We start from the raw sequence: 17,495 nt of genomic DNA on the forward strand, positions 1-17,495 counted from the left end.
ATTTTAGCTTTTGTTTATCATGGAAGGATCTTATTTCATCGTCAAATTTGAAGGTAAGTTTTGCTGGGTATAAGATTCTTGGTTGGCATCCGTTTTCTTTCAGGGCTTGGTATATGTTGTTCCAGGCCCTTCTAGCTTTTAGGGTCTGGATTGAAAAATCTGCTGGTATTCTTATTGGTTTCCCTCTGAATGTAATTTGATTCTTTTCTCTCGTGTCCTTTAAAATTCTGTCTTTATTTTGTATGTTAGGTATTTTCATAATAATGTGCCTTGGTGTGGTTCTGTTGTAATTTTGTATGTTTGGAGTTCTATAAGCCTCTTGTACTTGGTTTTCCATTTCATTCTTCAGATTTGGGAAATTTTCTGTTATTATTTCATTGAATAGATTGTTCATTCCTTTGGTTTGTTTCTCTAAGCCTTCCTCAATCCCAATAATTCTTAAATTTGGCCTTTTCATGATATCCCATAATTCTTGTAGATTCTGTTCATGATCTCTTACCATCTTCTCTGCTTGGCCAACTTTGCTTTCAAGATTAAATAATTTGTCTTCAATGTCTGAGGTTCTGTCTTCCACGTGTTCTATCCTATTGGTTATGCTTTCTATGGAGTTTTTAACTTGGTTTATTTTTTCCTTCATTTCAAGGATTTCAGTTTGTTTTTTTTTCAGTATCTCTAACTCTTTATTGAAATGATCTGTTTCTTCCTGTATTTGGTCTTTTAACTGTTGATTGGTGCGATCATTTAATGCCTGCATTTGCTCTTTCATCTCCTCCTTCAATGCCTGCATTTGCTCTTTCATCTCCTCATTAGCTTCCCTGATCGTTTTAATTACGTACATTCTGAACTCCCTTTCTGACATTTCTTCTGCTGTGCTGTCATTGGGTTTTATTGATGTAGTATCTAGGTTTGTTTGGGACATTTTCTTCCCTTGTTTTCTCATATTGGTCAGTTGTCAGTGGGACCCTGATATATTGCAGTTTTCTGCTATTGGCTTATAGTGTCCCGGTAGATTTCCAGTGTATCACCTCCCAGCCTTCAGTAGCCTGATGTCTTGGAGGAATCTGATAAAGCAGCTCATCAGAAGAAAACTGCTCCTAGCCCCCTACTGGTTCCACGTTTTGGAACTGGCTCTGTGCGGAAATGCTCTCACTGTGGGCCTGCACCGTGCAGCTGGCCGAGTGGGAGGAGCCCACTGCCGGAGTTTGGAAGGCTACCTTGGGAAGACTCTAGCTGCCCTGCCCATCTCCAATAAGCCACCTCTATCTGGGCCTGCCACCCGGGCCGAGCTTTACCCAGTGGGCAGATTCACCCGTGGCTCTATTTCAGTCCGAGTCTCTCAATGCCTCCCCTTCTTAACTCCTGGGTTCTGGAGCGACTGGGGGTGCAGTCTCCCTCTAGGCCGCCATCTTGGATCATCCCGTGAAGAGAGCCTGCAGCCGGAGTGGGCAGAGCCGCCTGAAGAGGTCTCTGGCTGCCCTGCCCTTATCCCAGAGGCTACTTATGGATCAAGGCTCTCCGCTGGTTCATTGCCGGAGTATGCTGGGCTGCAGTGGCTCCGGGACTCGGAGCTTGTTCTGGTCAGAAATGCTCTCACTAGCGGGCCAGTTCCTTTCCGAGAACCTGGAGAAGCTGGCTGTGTGGGCGGGGCCCACTGCCGGACTGCGCAGGGCTGCCTGTGGATGACTCTAGCTGCCCTGCCCGGCTCCGATAAGCCACCTCTATCTGGGCCTGCCACCCAGGCCGAACTTTACCCAGTGGGCAGACTCACCCGTGGCTCTATTTCAGTCCATGTCTCTCAATGCCTCCCCTTCTTAACTCCTGGGTTCTGGAGCAACTGGGGGTGCAGTCTCCCTCTAGGCCGCCATCTTGGATCCTAAAAAAAATTTAAAATGAAGGCTCAGTATACAACATGAGTTATTTATGCAGTGTTCATGGATAGAAAAGAAAGTTCAATCAAAAAATGAATTGCTCCCAAATTAATGCATAGAATATATAGATGCCTTTAAAATCAAAATCCCAACAAGGAATTTCAAGACACATGGAAAACTGATGCTAGAATTGGAGCCAAGATCATTATGGATAGATTAGCAGTGGCAGTTACCAACATTTTTTAGAATCTAAATATTTTAAAGAAAATGTTCAGTTATATTGAAATTTAACCAGCATAAAATATTATTATTGTTAGTTGTATTGTTCTCCAGATATTTAGAAAACATGTATGTCATAAGACTACTATGAAAAATAAGTTATAAAAGCATTTGATTAACCTAACATATTTCCCCATGCACCTGTTCAGTTTCCTCCAACCATTCTTACAACCCTTACAAGACTTACTGTTCTTTTTAAGTATTGACTTATGGAATGTCTTGCAAATGGAAGCATGCTGGTGGACTAGGGATCGACCACTGTGTCTGACAGTTAGGAGAGGGCACCGCACTGAATGAGTTTGTGATCCTGTTTGGGTACTCTCCCAGATCTTGCTGATGAGGAGGCTCCCCATCCCAGACCCAGTCCCTCCACCCAGGCAGTGGGTCATTTGGAAATCCGGCAGGCAGTCAGAGCTCTCTACCCACTCAAAACATCCAGCACAGTCCACTCGCTCCATGCTTTCTGTTTAGTGTCCCTTGGCTTAGTCATTTCCAGCACCACTCTGACCGAAGACAAAGTTGTCTGTCCTGAAGATCTGCTCAAAGGGGCCCAAGTGCATCAAGTCCATACAGCTGGGCTCCAGGTCCATGAGCACAGCGAGGGGCACATACTTGCCATCGGTGTCCTTGCTGTAGTTGTACACGTTGATGTGCTCCAACTGCAGATGACTGTCCCCATGGTATATACTGGTAGGATCAATGCCATTCTCCTGGATGATCACCTCCCAGAAGTTGACACTGATCTGGTTGCCACACTGCCCAACCTGCAGATGCAAGATCTCCCTCCTGGTGGTGGCGGTGTAACAAGTAAGATGAACTAAAGTGCAGAGGGACAGACATGCAGAGTGTCCTGAGTAAGGTTTTATGTATTGATAAATCTTGCTTTTTCACGGATTCTCCTTTTCTTGTTTTTTGATGATGCTATCTTTTTTGTCTTTTCTCTTTTGGAACTGGGGATTGAACCCAAGGTTAGATAAGTTCAAGGCATGTGCTTTGTGACTGAACACAGCCAGCCCATTCATGCACATGTTAATGAGCTGCTATGAATGAATCTTCAATAAATATTCAATAAACTAACCAATAGTGTTAATTACGTTGCACACACTAATTAGCATGAATTTGGACCAATATCATTGGTCCTTCTTTTAAACCCTAATTAGCATAAGGTTGGACCAATAGCAGTGAGTCAAGGGCTATATAAACCCTTAAACAGGGTGCAGCATGTGGTGTTCCAGTGGTATGGTGGTGTTCTGCTTACTGTTTTGTGGCCAGGTTACTTCTTCTGATTGGGGAGTGGGGAAGAAATGGTTGGTGAGCTACTGCTACTCTTGAAAACCTGCAATGTCGACGGAGTTTATTCTTCGAATTTGGAGGAATTGGTGGGTGGTGAGCTGCTATGCTTGAAGGCATGGACTGTTGTTAGGACGTTTCTGGATTACAGAGACATGCAGCTTGCGCCGACCCCCACTTGCCTGCAGAAGCAGTAAACTGAGTTTCATCGCGAAACTCCATAACAAAGGTAGAGTTATATGTTAGATAATTTGAAACTTCTTTAATTTCTCAGTTTTAATTCCTGTTAGCTAACAATGTACCTCTTAATACGTTTTACCTACCGCATTGGCGTTTCACACATTCTGTTCCACTGTCGCCTAATATTCTGTGGCATTCAGAGTTTGCATTCTAATTCCCTTTACTGTCCAGGTTTCTCTGTATTTCCACTCAGGGACTGTGATTCTGGATGCTGATGTGACATGTCACAGCTCATGCTTAGGGCCAAGAGAATAATGACCAAGCATCCCTTAAGTGTGTCTCCGTGTCCCTGGGCTTGTTTCCTGCCTGGCCCTGCATTCCCGACATGTCTCCGTGCCATTAGGCCTCCCTAGTTGGTGAAGGTGAAGCATGTGAGGACAGGCTAAGAATAGAGAGGGTGGAGATGAAATTGAGAAGGATGTTTTACTGTAAAAATTAGTGGACCTTTATTTTTAATATCTCTGGCAGATAGGTAGTAATTTTTTTTTCATGAGGTAGTAGCTATTTGAAAATATGTTCTATATTTAATAGATGTTGTTATAGAAAAGTTTACAAGAGGATACTGTGATGTGACAGTAGGATAATTTAAGTAGTTTACAGTCCACCATTCAGATACACCTGTGTGTGTGTGTGCACACTAGAACTTACAGCATATTTGTATTTTGTTAATGCCAACTAGGGTCAGCTACATACTGTGTTGTGTTTAATTTTTATTTAATAAAGTCTCATGTATTAATACATTTTCTTAATAGAATTTTGACCATAATTTAATATTCCATTACAAAGATTACTGATAATAATTGACACTTAATATTGGAGTATTTAGCTTATTTTTTTTTTCTGGTAAAGAGAACATTTTTGCTGACTGTGACACCTTTTGTGGCCCCATGGAATGTGTTCATCAAGAGAACAAGCTGGGGGACTGGACAAGGAGCTCAGTGTCAGAGCATTTGCCCAGCTCGTGTGGCTGTGGTTGTTTTCAGCACTGCTTTGTTGACCTTCCCACTTTTCACTTTTTACTTCCTTCTCTTGGTGCCACATTTGTGAAACTCCCAAAGGCAGTTTGTTAATCCAGAGACAGAGTGGACCCAGAGTCAACGACCCTCACTGTCCATCTCTTGACTGGCTGCCAGTTCACCATAGCGAGATGGCTACAGGGCTCTAATTATTCAGACAGTACGGTGTCCAAAGAAAGAAGAGAGACCACTTTTTCTTTCAGCCCTTTCTTAGGAGAGAATATGTTTCCAGAACCTCTTTGCACACCAGACTATTTGTCTCATTAACCAGAGTTTGGTCAAATGCCCACTCCTGAAATAATGATAGAGAAATTAAAAATAACCACAGCAGCTTGGAGTGGGATGACTCCCCCTGGGGCACCTGACTGTGTGAGAAAGAACTGCACAACCCTGAGGTCCTACTGCAAAAGAGAAAGGAGGGAAGGCATGTGCAGCCCTTCTCTCAGATGGCCTGGGATTGTTGGGGAATACAACATGCAGCTCACAGGCTGTCTTCTGAGACAGGCACTCAAGACCAGCACCATCATTATGAATTTGACAAGGTATGAGACTTGACTCTGTGGTTCACTTTTTTTGATTTGCATAAGTTAAATCATTCTTTCATCTTGGATAAAAACAACTTGGTCATGATGTACAATCTTCTTAACATGCTGTTGTTAAATACAATTTGCTAATACTAAGAATATTTTCTTCTAAGTTCATTAGGGATGTTGGTTGGTAGTTTTCTTTACTTCATGTGCTTTATCTGATTTTCGTATGAGTGAGATACTGGCTTTATAGAATGAATTTAAAGTGTTCAATCCCTTTCTGTTTCATGGAATAACTTGAGAAACATTGGAATTAGTTCTTGAAAGTTCTGGAAAATTCAGGTGAGAATCTCTCTGGTCCTGGTCTTTTCCACATTGGAAGACTTTTTACTACTGCTTCTATTTCATTTCTGGTTACTGGTGTGCTTAAGTTTTCTGTGTCCTCCTTATTCTATTTTGTCAAGTCACATGTGTCCAGAAACATTTCCATTTCTTCTAGATTTTTCAATTTGTTGGAGTGTAAGTTTCTGAAATAGTTCCAATGATCCTCTAGATTTCTGTGATGTCTGTGGTGATTTTTTCTTCTCTAATTTTATTAATTTGCATTCTTTTGGTTAGTTTGGGCTAGGGCTTCTCAATCTTGATTATCTTTTTTGAAAATCCAGCTCTTTTCTTCTTTGATTTTTTTTTTGTGTTTTTATTCTCATTGACTTCAAATCTAATCAATTATATCCTTCCTTTTACTGGTTTTGTAGTATTTTTAAATTGTTGTCTCTTGTTTTTCAAGGGCCTTGAGATGCATTGTTATGTTGTTTTTTACTTTTTTATTTTTTTTAAATTTCTGATTTTTCTATGTATGTGCTTATAGCTATCAACTTTCCTTTTACAGTTGGCTTTATAGTGTCCTAGAGGTCCTGGTATGTGTATCATTATTCTCATTTGATTCCAGGAACTTTTAAATTTCTCCTCTGATTTCTTTTATCACCCACTCATTATTCAAAATTGTTTTGTTCAATCTCTATGTTTATATTGTTTCTGTACTTTTTTTGGTGTTTAATTTTATTCTACTGTGATCAGAATTTATGTAATGAATTGCATCTTTTGTGTGTGTGTGTGTGCATGTGGGGTAAATGTTGTTTTGTGACCTAAAGTATGGTCTGTTTTGGAGAAGCTTTCATGAGCAGCTGAGAAGAAATTATATTCAAATATTGTTGAATGAAATATTCTATAGATGCCTGCTAAGTTCTTTTTAAAAATATTGTTTAGGTTTGAAGAGTCTTTACTGAGTTTCTGTGTGACTGGTGAGAGGGGTGTGTTGTAATCACCTTACATTGTACTGAGAACTATCTGAAGCTCTAGTCACAGTGTTTTCTGTTTTATATAATTAGGTTGACCAATGTTTGGGGCATAAATATTGTTTTGTTGTATTGTTTTGTTGAGTTGTTTCCTTTACCAGTATGAAGTGACCTTTCTGATCTCTTCTGATTAATTTAGGCTTGAATTCTGCTTCATTGGAAATGAAAATGATTAGTTTGCTGGTTTTCAGACTCTCTTCAAATGGTATATCAATTTCCATCCTTTCATTGTCACCCTATGCATGTATTTGCCTGTAAGGTGTGTCCCTTTCAAATAGCACAGTTAGTTCTTATTTTTAATCCATTCTACCAGCCTACATCTTTTAATTGGAGAGTTAAGACAATTTAAATTCAATGTTATTACAGAGATATGTTTATTAGTTTTTGCCATTTTGATTTATTTCTTATGTTAAATTTGGTCCTGTTTCTCACTTGCTTAACTATTCTTCAAATGAGATTTTTTTCATTTGTGAGTACTAGAGTTTTTTTAAATTTCTACTGTGTGAAATATTTTTGTAATTTTCTGTAATAATGGCTTAGTAGTCATGAATTCTATGACTTGCTGCTTATCTTAGAAGGTTTTTATTTCTTTTCTGAATCTGAGAAATAACTTTGCTGAATATAGCAATCTTGTTTGACAGTTATTTCCTTTCAGGACTTGGGACACATCATTCTAAACTTTCCTGGATTTTAAAGTTCATGCTGAGAAATGAGAGGTAATGCTGATTGACTTGTATGTAAATGGGCATGATATTTTCCTCTTGAGGCTTTTAAACTTCTATTCTTTTTTTGTTAGGCATTTTAATTACAATGCATTATGGAGAATCTTTTTTTTTTTTTTTTCAATCTTGCCTATTTGGAGTTCTGTATTTGGATGTCCATCTCATTGTCAAGGTTTGGAAGTTTTTCAGTTATTATCTCCCTGAAGAAGTTATCCATGCCATTAGTTGTATGTCATAACCCACTTTAATTCCAGTGATTCTTAAATTGGATCCCTTAATGTCCCAGGCTTCTTGTTATTCCTATCATGTTTGTTTATTTTCTTTCCTTAAATAGTGTCTGAATGGTCAATGCTGGCACTTTGTCTTCCAGCTCTGAGATTGTGTCTGCAGCATGGTCTACACTAACAGACATTCAGATGAATATTTTATTTGATTTATTGTGTCTTTCATTTCTAAGGTTTATGTTTGGTTATTTTTCATTATGTGTAACTCCTTATTGAATTTCTCATCCATATCCTTTATTACCTTCCTAATTTGCTCAGTTGTTATTTGTGTTCTCTTGGAATTCATTGACCACTTTTCTAGTCATACTTATGAAGTTTTATGATATTTCCTTTATTTCAATATCTTTAGGGTCAGTTGCTGGTGAATCATGAAATTGAGAAGGTATTGTGTTACCTTGTATATTCATATTTCATGTTTTCCTGGGTTGGGTTTTATGTATCTTTTGGGATTGATTTATCTTCCACTATTACATGTGGGTTTTTTTAGGGCATGACCTTCTCTTGCCAAAGTGTCTTCTGTTTTTTCTATAGAAGTAAAGGTCCATGAGTGGAAACTAAGGGTCCTGTCAGTTGTTCCTATTGGGTCCTAATCATTTGTTCTAGGGGTTTGAGTTTTCTGTGATTTTTAGGTACAGTGTTGCTGAAGTTCAAGTACAGTTAATTTGGGTATAGATCAAGGTGAGCTGTCTCTTCACTGGGTTTGGTTTAGTTTATTAGCAGAGTTTATTCCCTGTGAACTTGTAGTTTCTCTGTAGATTGCTAGCACTTCACAGAAGAAGCAGGAAAAAAATTAAAAAAACAACTGAAGCAAACTATATACAGCATTATAATAAATAACCCAGTACCTACTATGACATCTACAACACTAACTACCCCAAAACAGAAATGGCAAGGTCAACAATTGCCAGCAGCATAAACAATAAATAACTGTGAACAAGAACTGGCATTATACTAAGTTGCAGGTGTGAACTATGCCATCCATATAATTAAAAACCACAACAGCATGAATGGTAGGGGCAGCAGTAACATGGACCAAATAGTTCTAAAAGATAGTGGAAAAACAGTCCATTAAGAAAACAGAAAATGTGATAGGTAGGTTAAAAAAAAAGTTTAGAATGCTTAAAACTTGAAGTGAGAGAGCACAGATATAGCAACTGAAGGTTATCAATAAAGAGGAGAAAAAAGAAAAGTAGAAGAAAGAACAAAGGAACTTAGTTGTTAATGGGAGAAGGAAGAAGAGAGAAAGAAATGAGACACAAGCAAACAAAATAAAACAAAAATGTCATAACCCTCAAACAAGGCAAGGAAATATAACTGCATTAAAAATGCTAAGGATGAGAAACAACAAATGTGTGTGTGTGCATATATACTGTGAATCAATCAACACAGTAGGAACACCAAGAAAAAAGAAGGGAAAAAAGATTTCATAATATCAAATAAAAGAATTGTATCTATTAAGGTAGTTAAAACTGTCCAGGAAAGATGGTTACTTAACATTAGACTGCCATTTATGATGGACTAATTTAGTCTAGCATTAAATCATACAAATGCAATTGTACAATGAGTATTTTATGTTATTCTTCCCTTCCTCTTTGAAAATGGCACTCAGGATTTAAAATGACTTGAATTATTTGAAGAACATTTTATTTCCTGTGCAATTATCTATCTTCCAGTCCTTTAAATAAGCCATCTCAATTTTTTTTATTATTAACAGACAACACCATGAGCCAGACTTATTTTCTTAAGTAGGGTTAGCATATTCATTATGACAGTGGGTGGCATCAGATGGGGATTCTTTACCCTCCAGGAAATAATAAGCCTCATGCTGGAGTGCATCAACCAACTTCACATCTACAGCAGTGCCATGTACTTGACTGAAGTGACACCACTGGCAAGAAGCCAGTGAGTCCTGGAAAACCATCCCTAATTCTCTGTAGAGTTGCTGGGTAAGGACTTTGGAATTCCCAACACAATGGAGTTAGTATGTTTAACAGGCTAACAGCAGTTTTATAACATTTTCCTGATCAAGACTAAATCTTTAGTAATTTACTAATAACTAATGATGTTAATCTAAATCTGTCTGAGTGAGGAAAGTAGCTGGAGTAACAGATGGGCTTGGGTAATGGCAGAGGCTGTCCATGCTGTGGTTTGTGAGGTGAGAGATCTCCTTGTGGATGTGGATTAAATATTTCCATTTTGTTCTAAAGTCATTGTCACAAGTCCCCCTCTTTTCACAGCCCCATTGTGGCAGGGATCTGCTCTAATCTCCTTCCCTGGTCTTGATTGGATCAGCTTTTCTCAGTTTCTAAGTGTGCTCAATATAAGTTAAGTGATGCTTGGGGTGGTTTCTGCCACGTTCCTGTTGGACCATTACAAACATAGGCCTTTGTTATTATGGGCTTAAAGTATTGCAGTAACTTCTAGTTCTCTCTTACTCAGAATCGGGAGGGGCCTCAGATTTTGCCAGTGAGTATGCAGCTGTCTTGGGTAGTGGGCATTCATCGTACTGTAGTACTTACCACATTTTTACTTTGTTGTATGGTCCTGGTTTTGAAGGCAAGAACAGTTCCTTTCTGGTTTTTGCAGCTCTGTCATCTAACTTAGCATCTGGCATAGAGAGGATATCCTGTAAATGTACATTGATGAAATGACTGGATTCTGGTGGAATAGGAAGGTTTACCAGAACATAGAAAAGAAATAAGGCACTTTTACTATGAAGAACGTACAGCACTCAAAATATTTGAAAATTCTTTGTTATGTAATTGACCTTTGTTAAACTTTATAAAGTCACATTATAATTTAGCAAATAAAACTTGTGGCTCTTAGACATAGGAGGGTAACATATGACTAGAATTTCTGTGAGCAAAATCAAAAACACTGAAGCTTTACAAGAGTCTAGATTCATTATTGTACCCACAGCATCATCAGGATGAGGATTTTGTTGTGGTGCCAAAATACTAAATATGTTTTTCTCTGAGTGTAGAAGTTATAGCACTGAATTTATGAATGAGGGACAGACTGGATTGGGTATATTTTTTTAACAGCATAGTGTAACTTGATCTGGTGTGTGTGACACCAGATGAATTCCTCAAAGGAAGTGATTTGTGCAGAGGTATGTCACCTGTGGATAATGTTCAGAGAGAATGTTGTTGTGGGTAAACTGAGGTAATATGCATCTTACCTTTTCCTGTCACCTAGTCACAGTCTCCGTTGGTCCCTTCAGCAGATCCTATGCTCCTGTGTCCATGAGCAGTGAACTTGAGCAGAAGGAATTATGATGATTTTCATGTGGTCATAGAAAAGTCCATTCAGCAAAGTCCACACTTCAGCCTTATCCTTCTGAGCTACTTATCCCTCCAGCCTGTGCACCACAAAACTCCACAAAGTTACTTGGGATTTATTGTTATCATTTTAGAACCTACAGAAGAAGTGTTAATGTACTCTACCAAGTGCTGGGGCTAGGGTGTGAGCCCAACTCCTCACTGTGACTAGTTTTGTGGTTTGCTTTTATGGAACATGGCTAGAGATATAATTTTAAAATGACTTGGTCAAATAGAAAGAGAGGGAACAGTTGCAGTTGGAATGGTGTGTCTGTTGGGGTGTGTTCAGTCTACAGCAACTTGAGTACCCTAACCCTAATTGCCTTTAGCCACAGAGGGGGATTCTGGGCTCATGTAACTGGCACTCTGCTTTCTGCAGTGCCAGCTCCCTTTTATGGCCTCTGCTGTCTTTTCTCAATTCCTGCAGCTGTGTGCTTCCCCTGACATGGGAGGGGAAAGTGGAAGAAGGCTGCTTCAAGTAGCTGTCTTTTGAGAAAGAGCATGCAAGTTCCCAAACTACCTGATAAACTACTGTTCATGTTTCATTAGCCACACAGTTCCTGACCTCGAAACAAATCATTCTGGCAGGGGAGGGAATTTCCCACTACTGGGTTAATCTGACCAGGGACCCATTCCTGAAACTGCACTCAAGCCCCCAGCTGTCCAGGTCCACCACTGGTGGACATGGTAACAGATTCGTGTCCCATTTCCTGATCTGCAAAGTGGAGAGAGAGAAAGTATGTATTAGAGTTGTTGTGCTGATTTAAAGGCACTTGGAAACATTTTAGGCCAGGTAGCCAGTGACACCTGTGTTCATAACAAATAATATAAAGTGACCATAGTGATTACCCTTGTCATCAGGTGCTTTAAATTTAATAAAGTTGTCAAATGCTTCACATCACATTACTTTGTTCTTCTAACCATTATGCCCATTTCTTTGGATACTTATGTCATCATTTTTTCCCTGTTGATAATAATATTTTCTTCTCCAAATTCTACTTTTATTTTTCTTATTATCCCTTTCAAAATAAAGTTGTAAATAACAAATTTCACATAGAACTGGTGGATACAACAATGGAAGTTCTGGATTACCTTGTAGATATTGGATCATGAATCTAGTTGGTCCATGAGAGGAAGTATAGCTTTCTATATAGTTGTCTCCAGTCTGAAACTTTTACATTCTGTAACTGTACCCATTCCCTGAAGACACCATCTCCATCTCACATGTATGTACCTGACATACTCTAAATACAGTCAACTCACCACAATCATGGGATCTGCCTCTGTGGATTCAACTAGACATGGACTGAAACTATTCAGAAGCTTAGGATCTGTGCCAAACCCTAAATGACACAGAAAGACAACTATCTATATGGTATTCTTATTGTGTTGGGCATTATAAGTAATCTGGCAAAGATTTAAAGTCCGAGGGAAGACATTTATAGATAATATGCAAAAGCGATGCCATTTTACACACGGGCCTTCAGCATCTGAGCATTTGTTCATGTCATTTTGTCCCTGCTGTATATGGAGGGAGGGGACTGTATCTGAGACCTGAGTGATGTGTAGATCCTGTAAGGTCTCTGGATGTTCTCTCTGCCTTTTTTCTTCTCTCCTTCAGTCTTAATTTCAGACTTCAGAGAGCCTGACAGTCTTCCCCACTAAAGTCCATGACCTCTGATGCCCATCTGCTTACCTCTGAGTCTGGCATCTAGAGCACCCCAGCCCTATACCTGGCCTTTCCCTGACTTTCCTCCCTTGCTCACTATTAGGTTGCTCTGCCTGTGTCCTCCCAGTCCTTTCTTGCAATCCAGAATTGCAATCCACATCTAGAACGTCTGGTGTTATTCTGTATCAAAGAAATCTGAACATTTATTAAAAATGTTTATTCCCTTAACTATTTACATCTCATTTGATTAAGAAAGGATTTGATGTTACTATTATTTAATCTTGATATAGTTACAATTCCCTGAAACTTACCTTAAGAGGTGATAATACTATAATAACCATGTATGTCTCTTAAGAACACAGTGCTTTCAGGCACACACATATTTTTACTTTTAAAGTAATTGTTTTTTGGACCAAGAGATTAATTCTAAGTGTACTCCCCCCCACAAGATGAAAATGTTCCAGTACGTAAACACATTTTACCTTTACATTTGCACAGTAAAACTGCACATTTGCAGTTTTGGTTAATTGGTTAATTGCCCATCCTGCACCTGGTTCTTCCAGGTAATTCAAAATGTTTATGTATTTAAATACCTCACCTCAAGAACGTTTCCTTTTCCTTTCTGTCCACTTCCTTAAGCATCATAATTCCTTGGGTGGTTTCTTGGTGGGACATCTTTATATAACAGAGGCCGTCATGCTGGGGACACATGAACTTGGGAACTCATGAATCTTGGTATTGCTACAAGTTCTCTTTCTCTTTGGATTTCTATAACAGAAGGCTATAATATATGTGTCTTATAATCACAAATGTTTGATTCTCTTTATTCTGGAGCCTAGGAGGTCCAAGTTCAAAACTCCAGCACTACCTATTTGGTTAGGTGGCACCTTTTCACTGTGTCCTCCCATGGCAAAAGGGGAGAGGATGTCTCTATTAGTTGCATTTCTAAAGTCCCTGCTCTTAATACCTAATCCTCTCCCAAAGCCCTTCCTCCCAAGGCTGGGGGCATAGGATTTCAGCATATGAATCTTGTGGTTGGGGACCCAGACTTTGAGACTATAATAGAATCTTCATCCATTCATCTAAGATGAATTGAATGCCTGCCATGGGAAAGGCCCTGATCCAGGTGTTGAAGAACAGTGGTGGCCAGGGTATGGTGCCTGTTTTTGTAGAGCTCATGGTGCCCTGAGAGGTACTGGTATCAAGGATAACAGAGCCAGCCATAGTGCTATGTGGTTGTGTTGCAGTGCCTATCATGGAGCTGTGGTGACCACACTTTCCTTTCTCAGTGGTTGTTGCCATTACACCAGATGGACCTATGACATGTCATTCAGAGTAGAGGGATGAGTTTGGAGGCCAACCAGTTGAATACCCATTTATCATTATTGACCAGCTAGTATCCATCCTTCACTTCACTATTATTTTCCTTATTCTTCCAACTGTCAGCTTACTCAAAAACAATCTCCTTAAATGAAGGACCCTAATAATATAAATATTATCTTGATCTTGTAAACCCAAAAAGAAGTCTCAAACTTAACTTCTTAGAGAAAAATTCAGGGAAAAGAACAAATTCCACCTTCAGCTCCCAAAGTTGATATTACTAACTTAAACTATTCCCTGCACTAACACTCGACCAGTTCTTCCAAATTTGACTTCTATGTCACTATTAATTACTCTATTATTTACAAAATTACCTCTGTGTATAGTGTGCATTAATGTGTGCTCCCATATGATAATGTATATCCATAAAAACTTTTAATAAGTACCTAGTACATTCTATGTTTAATCAATATTAAAACCCATCCCCTGCATATAAGCAAGCACATCATCTCACATAGTACATATAAAACCTCATATTAATTATCCCACATAGCTAATTCTTTGAGGAGTCAGATATTCTTCACTATCACAAATTCTAGTATTGCATATCATATCCAATTTACTGGTGGCACAGACCCCATTTCGGTCATAGTCCTTTCACAGTCCAAATGGATAGCCCTTTCCAACAGAGGTCTCTCAGTCTACCATCCTCCATGAAACCATCAACCAACCCAATGTGTGTCCCTCTTCTTGCTCTTATCCTATGAAACTTGGGGGTAGCTTATCTGAATCTTTATCTGGCATCTGGTTCCTACCTCAGGGGCATAACTTGTATCTCAATCTCAAGTTCCCCTTAAATAAGGCATCACAATGGATTAGTGTCATATTTGAAGGTGATCCAACATAACTAACTCTCATGTCTTTAGTGGCTTTTATTTTGTAGGTATGCTTCCACTAACCATTGACTGTCAGAGGCCCCAACACAATCAATTCAATTGTAACTGGACTTATTATAAGTTCAGTATTCTCATCTAGCGTATTAACCATAGGGTATTAATATATTTATGCTTGATGGACAAAAAAATAAAGAATTTCACAAGAACCCTTCATATTACCTACACAATGTTTGGCCCCTTATTCTTAACCCTGGATAATGTTGTTCTTATGTGATCTAAAATTTATCAACTTTTATCCCAGTATGTCCATACTAATAAATTAAAATTTAATCTTCTTTTATACTAAAGTCCCACTAATGAACACAAGGAACTAGAAATCTTCCTAAACCCTTACTAATTAACATAATACCTACATAATACTTTATCTTACCCACCCTATATAAGATGTGTCTTATTTCAAGTCAATATACAGTTGTATAAATTTATAATCAGTTTATGTAGCTTAAACACTGACAATGCTTAGACGAGTATACTCTATAAACACAAAGGTTTGGTCCTGATCTTTTTATTAGCTTGTAGTAAACTTACACATGCAAGCATCTCTGACCCAGTGAGAATGCCTTCTATATCAAGATATGATCAAAAGGTGCAGGTATCAAGTTCACTAATAATAAGTAACTCACAAGGCTTTGCTCAGCCACACCCCAGTAATTGCTCACACACAGAACAATGATTAAAATTAACATGTAAATGAAAGTTATACTAAGTTATACTATAACAGGACTGGTAAATGTTGTGCCCACCACCGTGGTCATAATTGACCCTAGTTAATACAATGTGATGTAAAGTGTGACTAAGATAATCATTAAATAAGACTGAGCTCTAAGCTGTAGAAAACTTAGTCATAATAAAATAACATAATAAAGTAGTTTTAGAATACCTGAATTCACTATAAGCTAAGACCCAAATTGGGATTAGATACCCCACTATGTTTAACCCTAAACATAAATATTCAATTAATAAGAATATTTGCCAGAGTACTACTAGCAACTGCTGAAAACTCAAAGGACTTTGTGGTGCCTTATATTTCTCTAGAGGATCCTGTTCTCTAATTGATAAACCCTGATAAACCTTACCACCTTTTGCAATATCAATCTATGTACCACCATCTTCAGCAAATCCTAAGAAGGTCTTACACCAAGCACAAGAATAATACATAAAAACATTAGGTCAAGGTGTAGCCTATAAGGTGAAAAGAAAGGGACTGCATTTTCTGTTTTCTAGAACAGCATTCACAATAGCATTTATGAAATCTTAATGCCTAAGGCAAATTTAGTAGTAAGCTAAGAACAGAGAGTTTAGTTGAGTTAGGTGTCTCTCCATCAATATGGTTTTATGTATTTATAAAATTTGCTTATTCACATTTTTTTCTTATGGTTTTTGAGTAGGGTTCTTTTTTTCTCTTTTTTTTTTGGAGTTGGGGGTTGATGCCAGAGCTTGACCAATGTGAGGCAAGTGCTTTGACACTGAGCTATATTCCCATTGTGTTTGCTCACTTGTTGATTAAGGTTGGGTTATTTTCATTTTGGGGCTGCTATGCATAAATCTTTATGTATTTTACAAAAAGAAAAAGAACTGACCAATAGCAGTTAGTATGGTCCAAGTCCTAATTAGCATAGATTTGAACCAAAAGCAGTGAACCAAGAACTGTATAAACCCCTAGCAGAGTGACCTAATGAGGAAAATGTGCCATGGAGTCTGGTGTTACAGTGCTAGGATTCTCTTCTGCAGAGTAAATTCTTCAACTTCATGAGACAAGAATTCAGAAAGAAGGAGAAATGGATGTGCAGCACTTGATGGGATGGACTGACATTAGCAGGTGGAAGTGCAAGCCCAGGCCTCTGTAGCCAAGAGAAGTGTTGCAACTTGAGCAGACCCTCACCTGCATGCAGAAGCAGTGAACTGAGTTTCATCACAGAACTCTGGTTTCAAAGGTACCATTAAATGTTAAGATAATTAGTAACTATTTTTAAATTTTTCAGTTTTAATTCCTGTTAGTGAAAATTCTGAGGTGTTTTTGCTGAGATGAAAAAGTCTGGTAAAGTGGTTTTATGCCATAAGGATTAAAGGGGATGTGTCTGTGGGGTGCTCTCCCTCATGGACGAAAGTTAGAAGAATAAGGTGAATCTATTCTTTACAGGAGGGAAGGAAGGAACAAATGAGATTAGATGAAAAAAAATAGAGAATATGCTTAAGTTGGTGTTTATTGTTATTTTGACCATTTTTATTTCCATATGTGTTATCTTCTGTCAAAAAGTATGCTGATTTACTCTAAAGCCATCCCATTTGTGTTCCTCTTTTAATTGACTTGAAAAAGAGTCCAAAGAATGAAACATTGCAAGAGTAAAAATTGACCCTTTTTGTTTCAACTGAACTGTTCACTATGAAAGCAGTGTTTTCTCTGGTGCCTTTGGAGACTAGACATGCTAAGAGTTTCATAAGTAGAATGTCTCAACCCAGACCCAGGCTCCTGTGCAACAAGAAACAGCCTGAGTGGCAGGACAAGAGGTATATTTGGTGGTCTCTGTCTTTATTTACAGAGAGCTCAATACCTGATTGAGAAATCTAGACTGTAATAAAAGTCACAAATACTCATTATAGTAATAATTGATAAAGACATACACAGTTTTGATCAGTTCAAAGGCTCTC

General features: G+C 38.4%; 1 protein-coding gene and 1 pseudogene across 1 annotated transcript; one reads left to right on the forward strand and one right to left on the reverse strand.

The window, feature by feature from the left end:
- The window catches only part of LOC124962348 (soluble calcium-activated nucleotidase 1-like), a 914,602-nt pseudogene that overhangs the window by 259,140 nt on the left and 637,967 nt on the right, over positions 1-17,495 (forward strand).
- On the reverse strand, positions 2,630-3,659 carry LOC124961177 (tubulin beta-4B chain-like). Its single transcript, XM_047519903.1, has 2 exons — positions 3,620-3,659; positions 2,630-2,964 (listed from the first exon to the last, which is right to left on the reverse strand). Exons 1-2 carry the CDS (start codon positions 3,657-3,659, stop codon positions 2,630-2,632), a joined length of 375 nt encoding a protein of 124 aa, XP_047375859.1.

This window comes from Sciurus carolinensis, chromosome 12 (genome assembly GCF_902686445.1).
Source record: "Sciurus carolinensis chromosome 12, mSciCar1.2, whole genome shotgun sequence".
In the NCBI taxonomy this organism is placed as follows: Eukaryota; Metazoa; Chordata; class Mammalia; order Rodentia; family Sciuridae; genus Sciurus; species Sciurus carolinensis.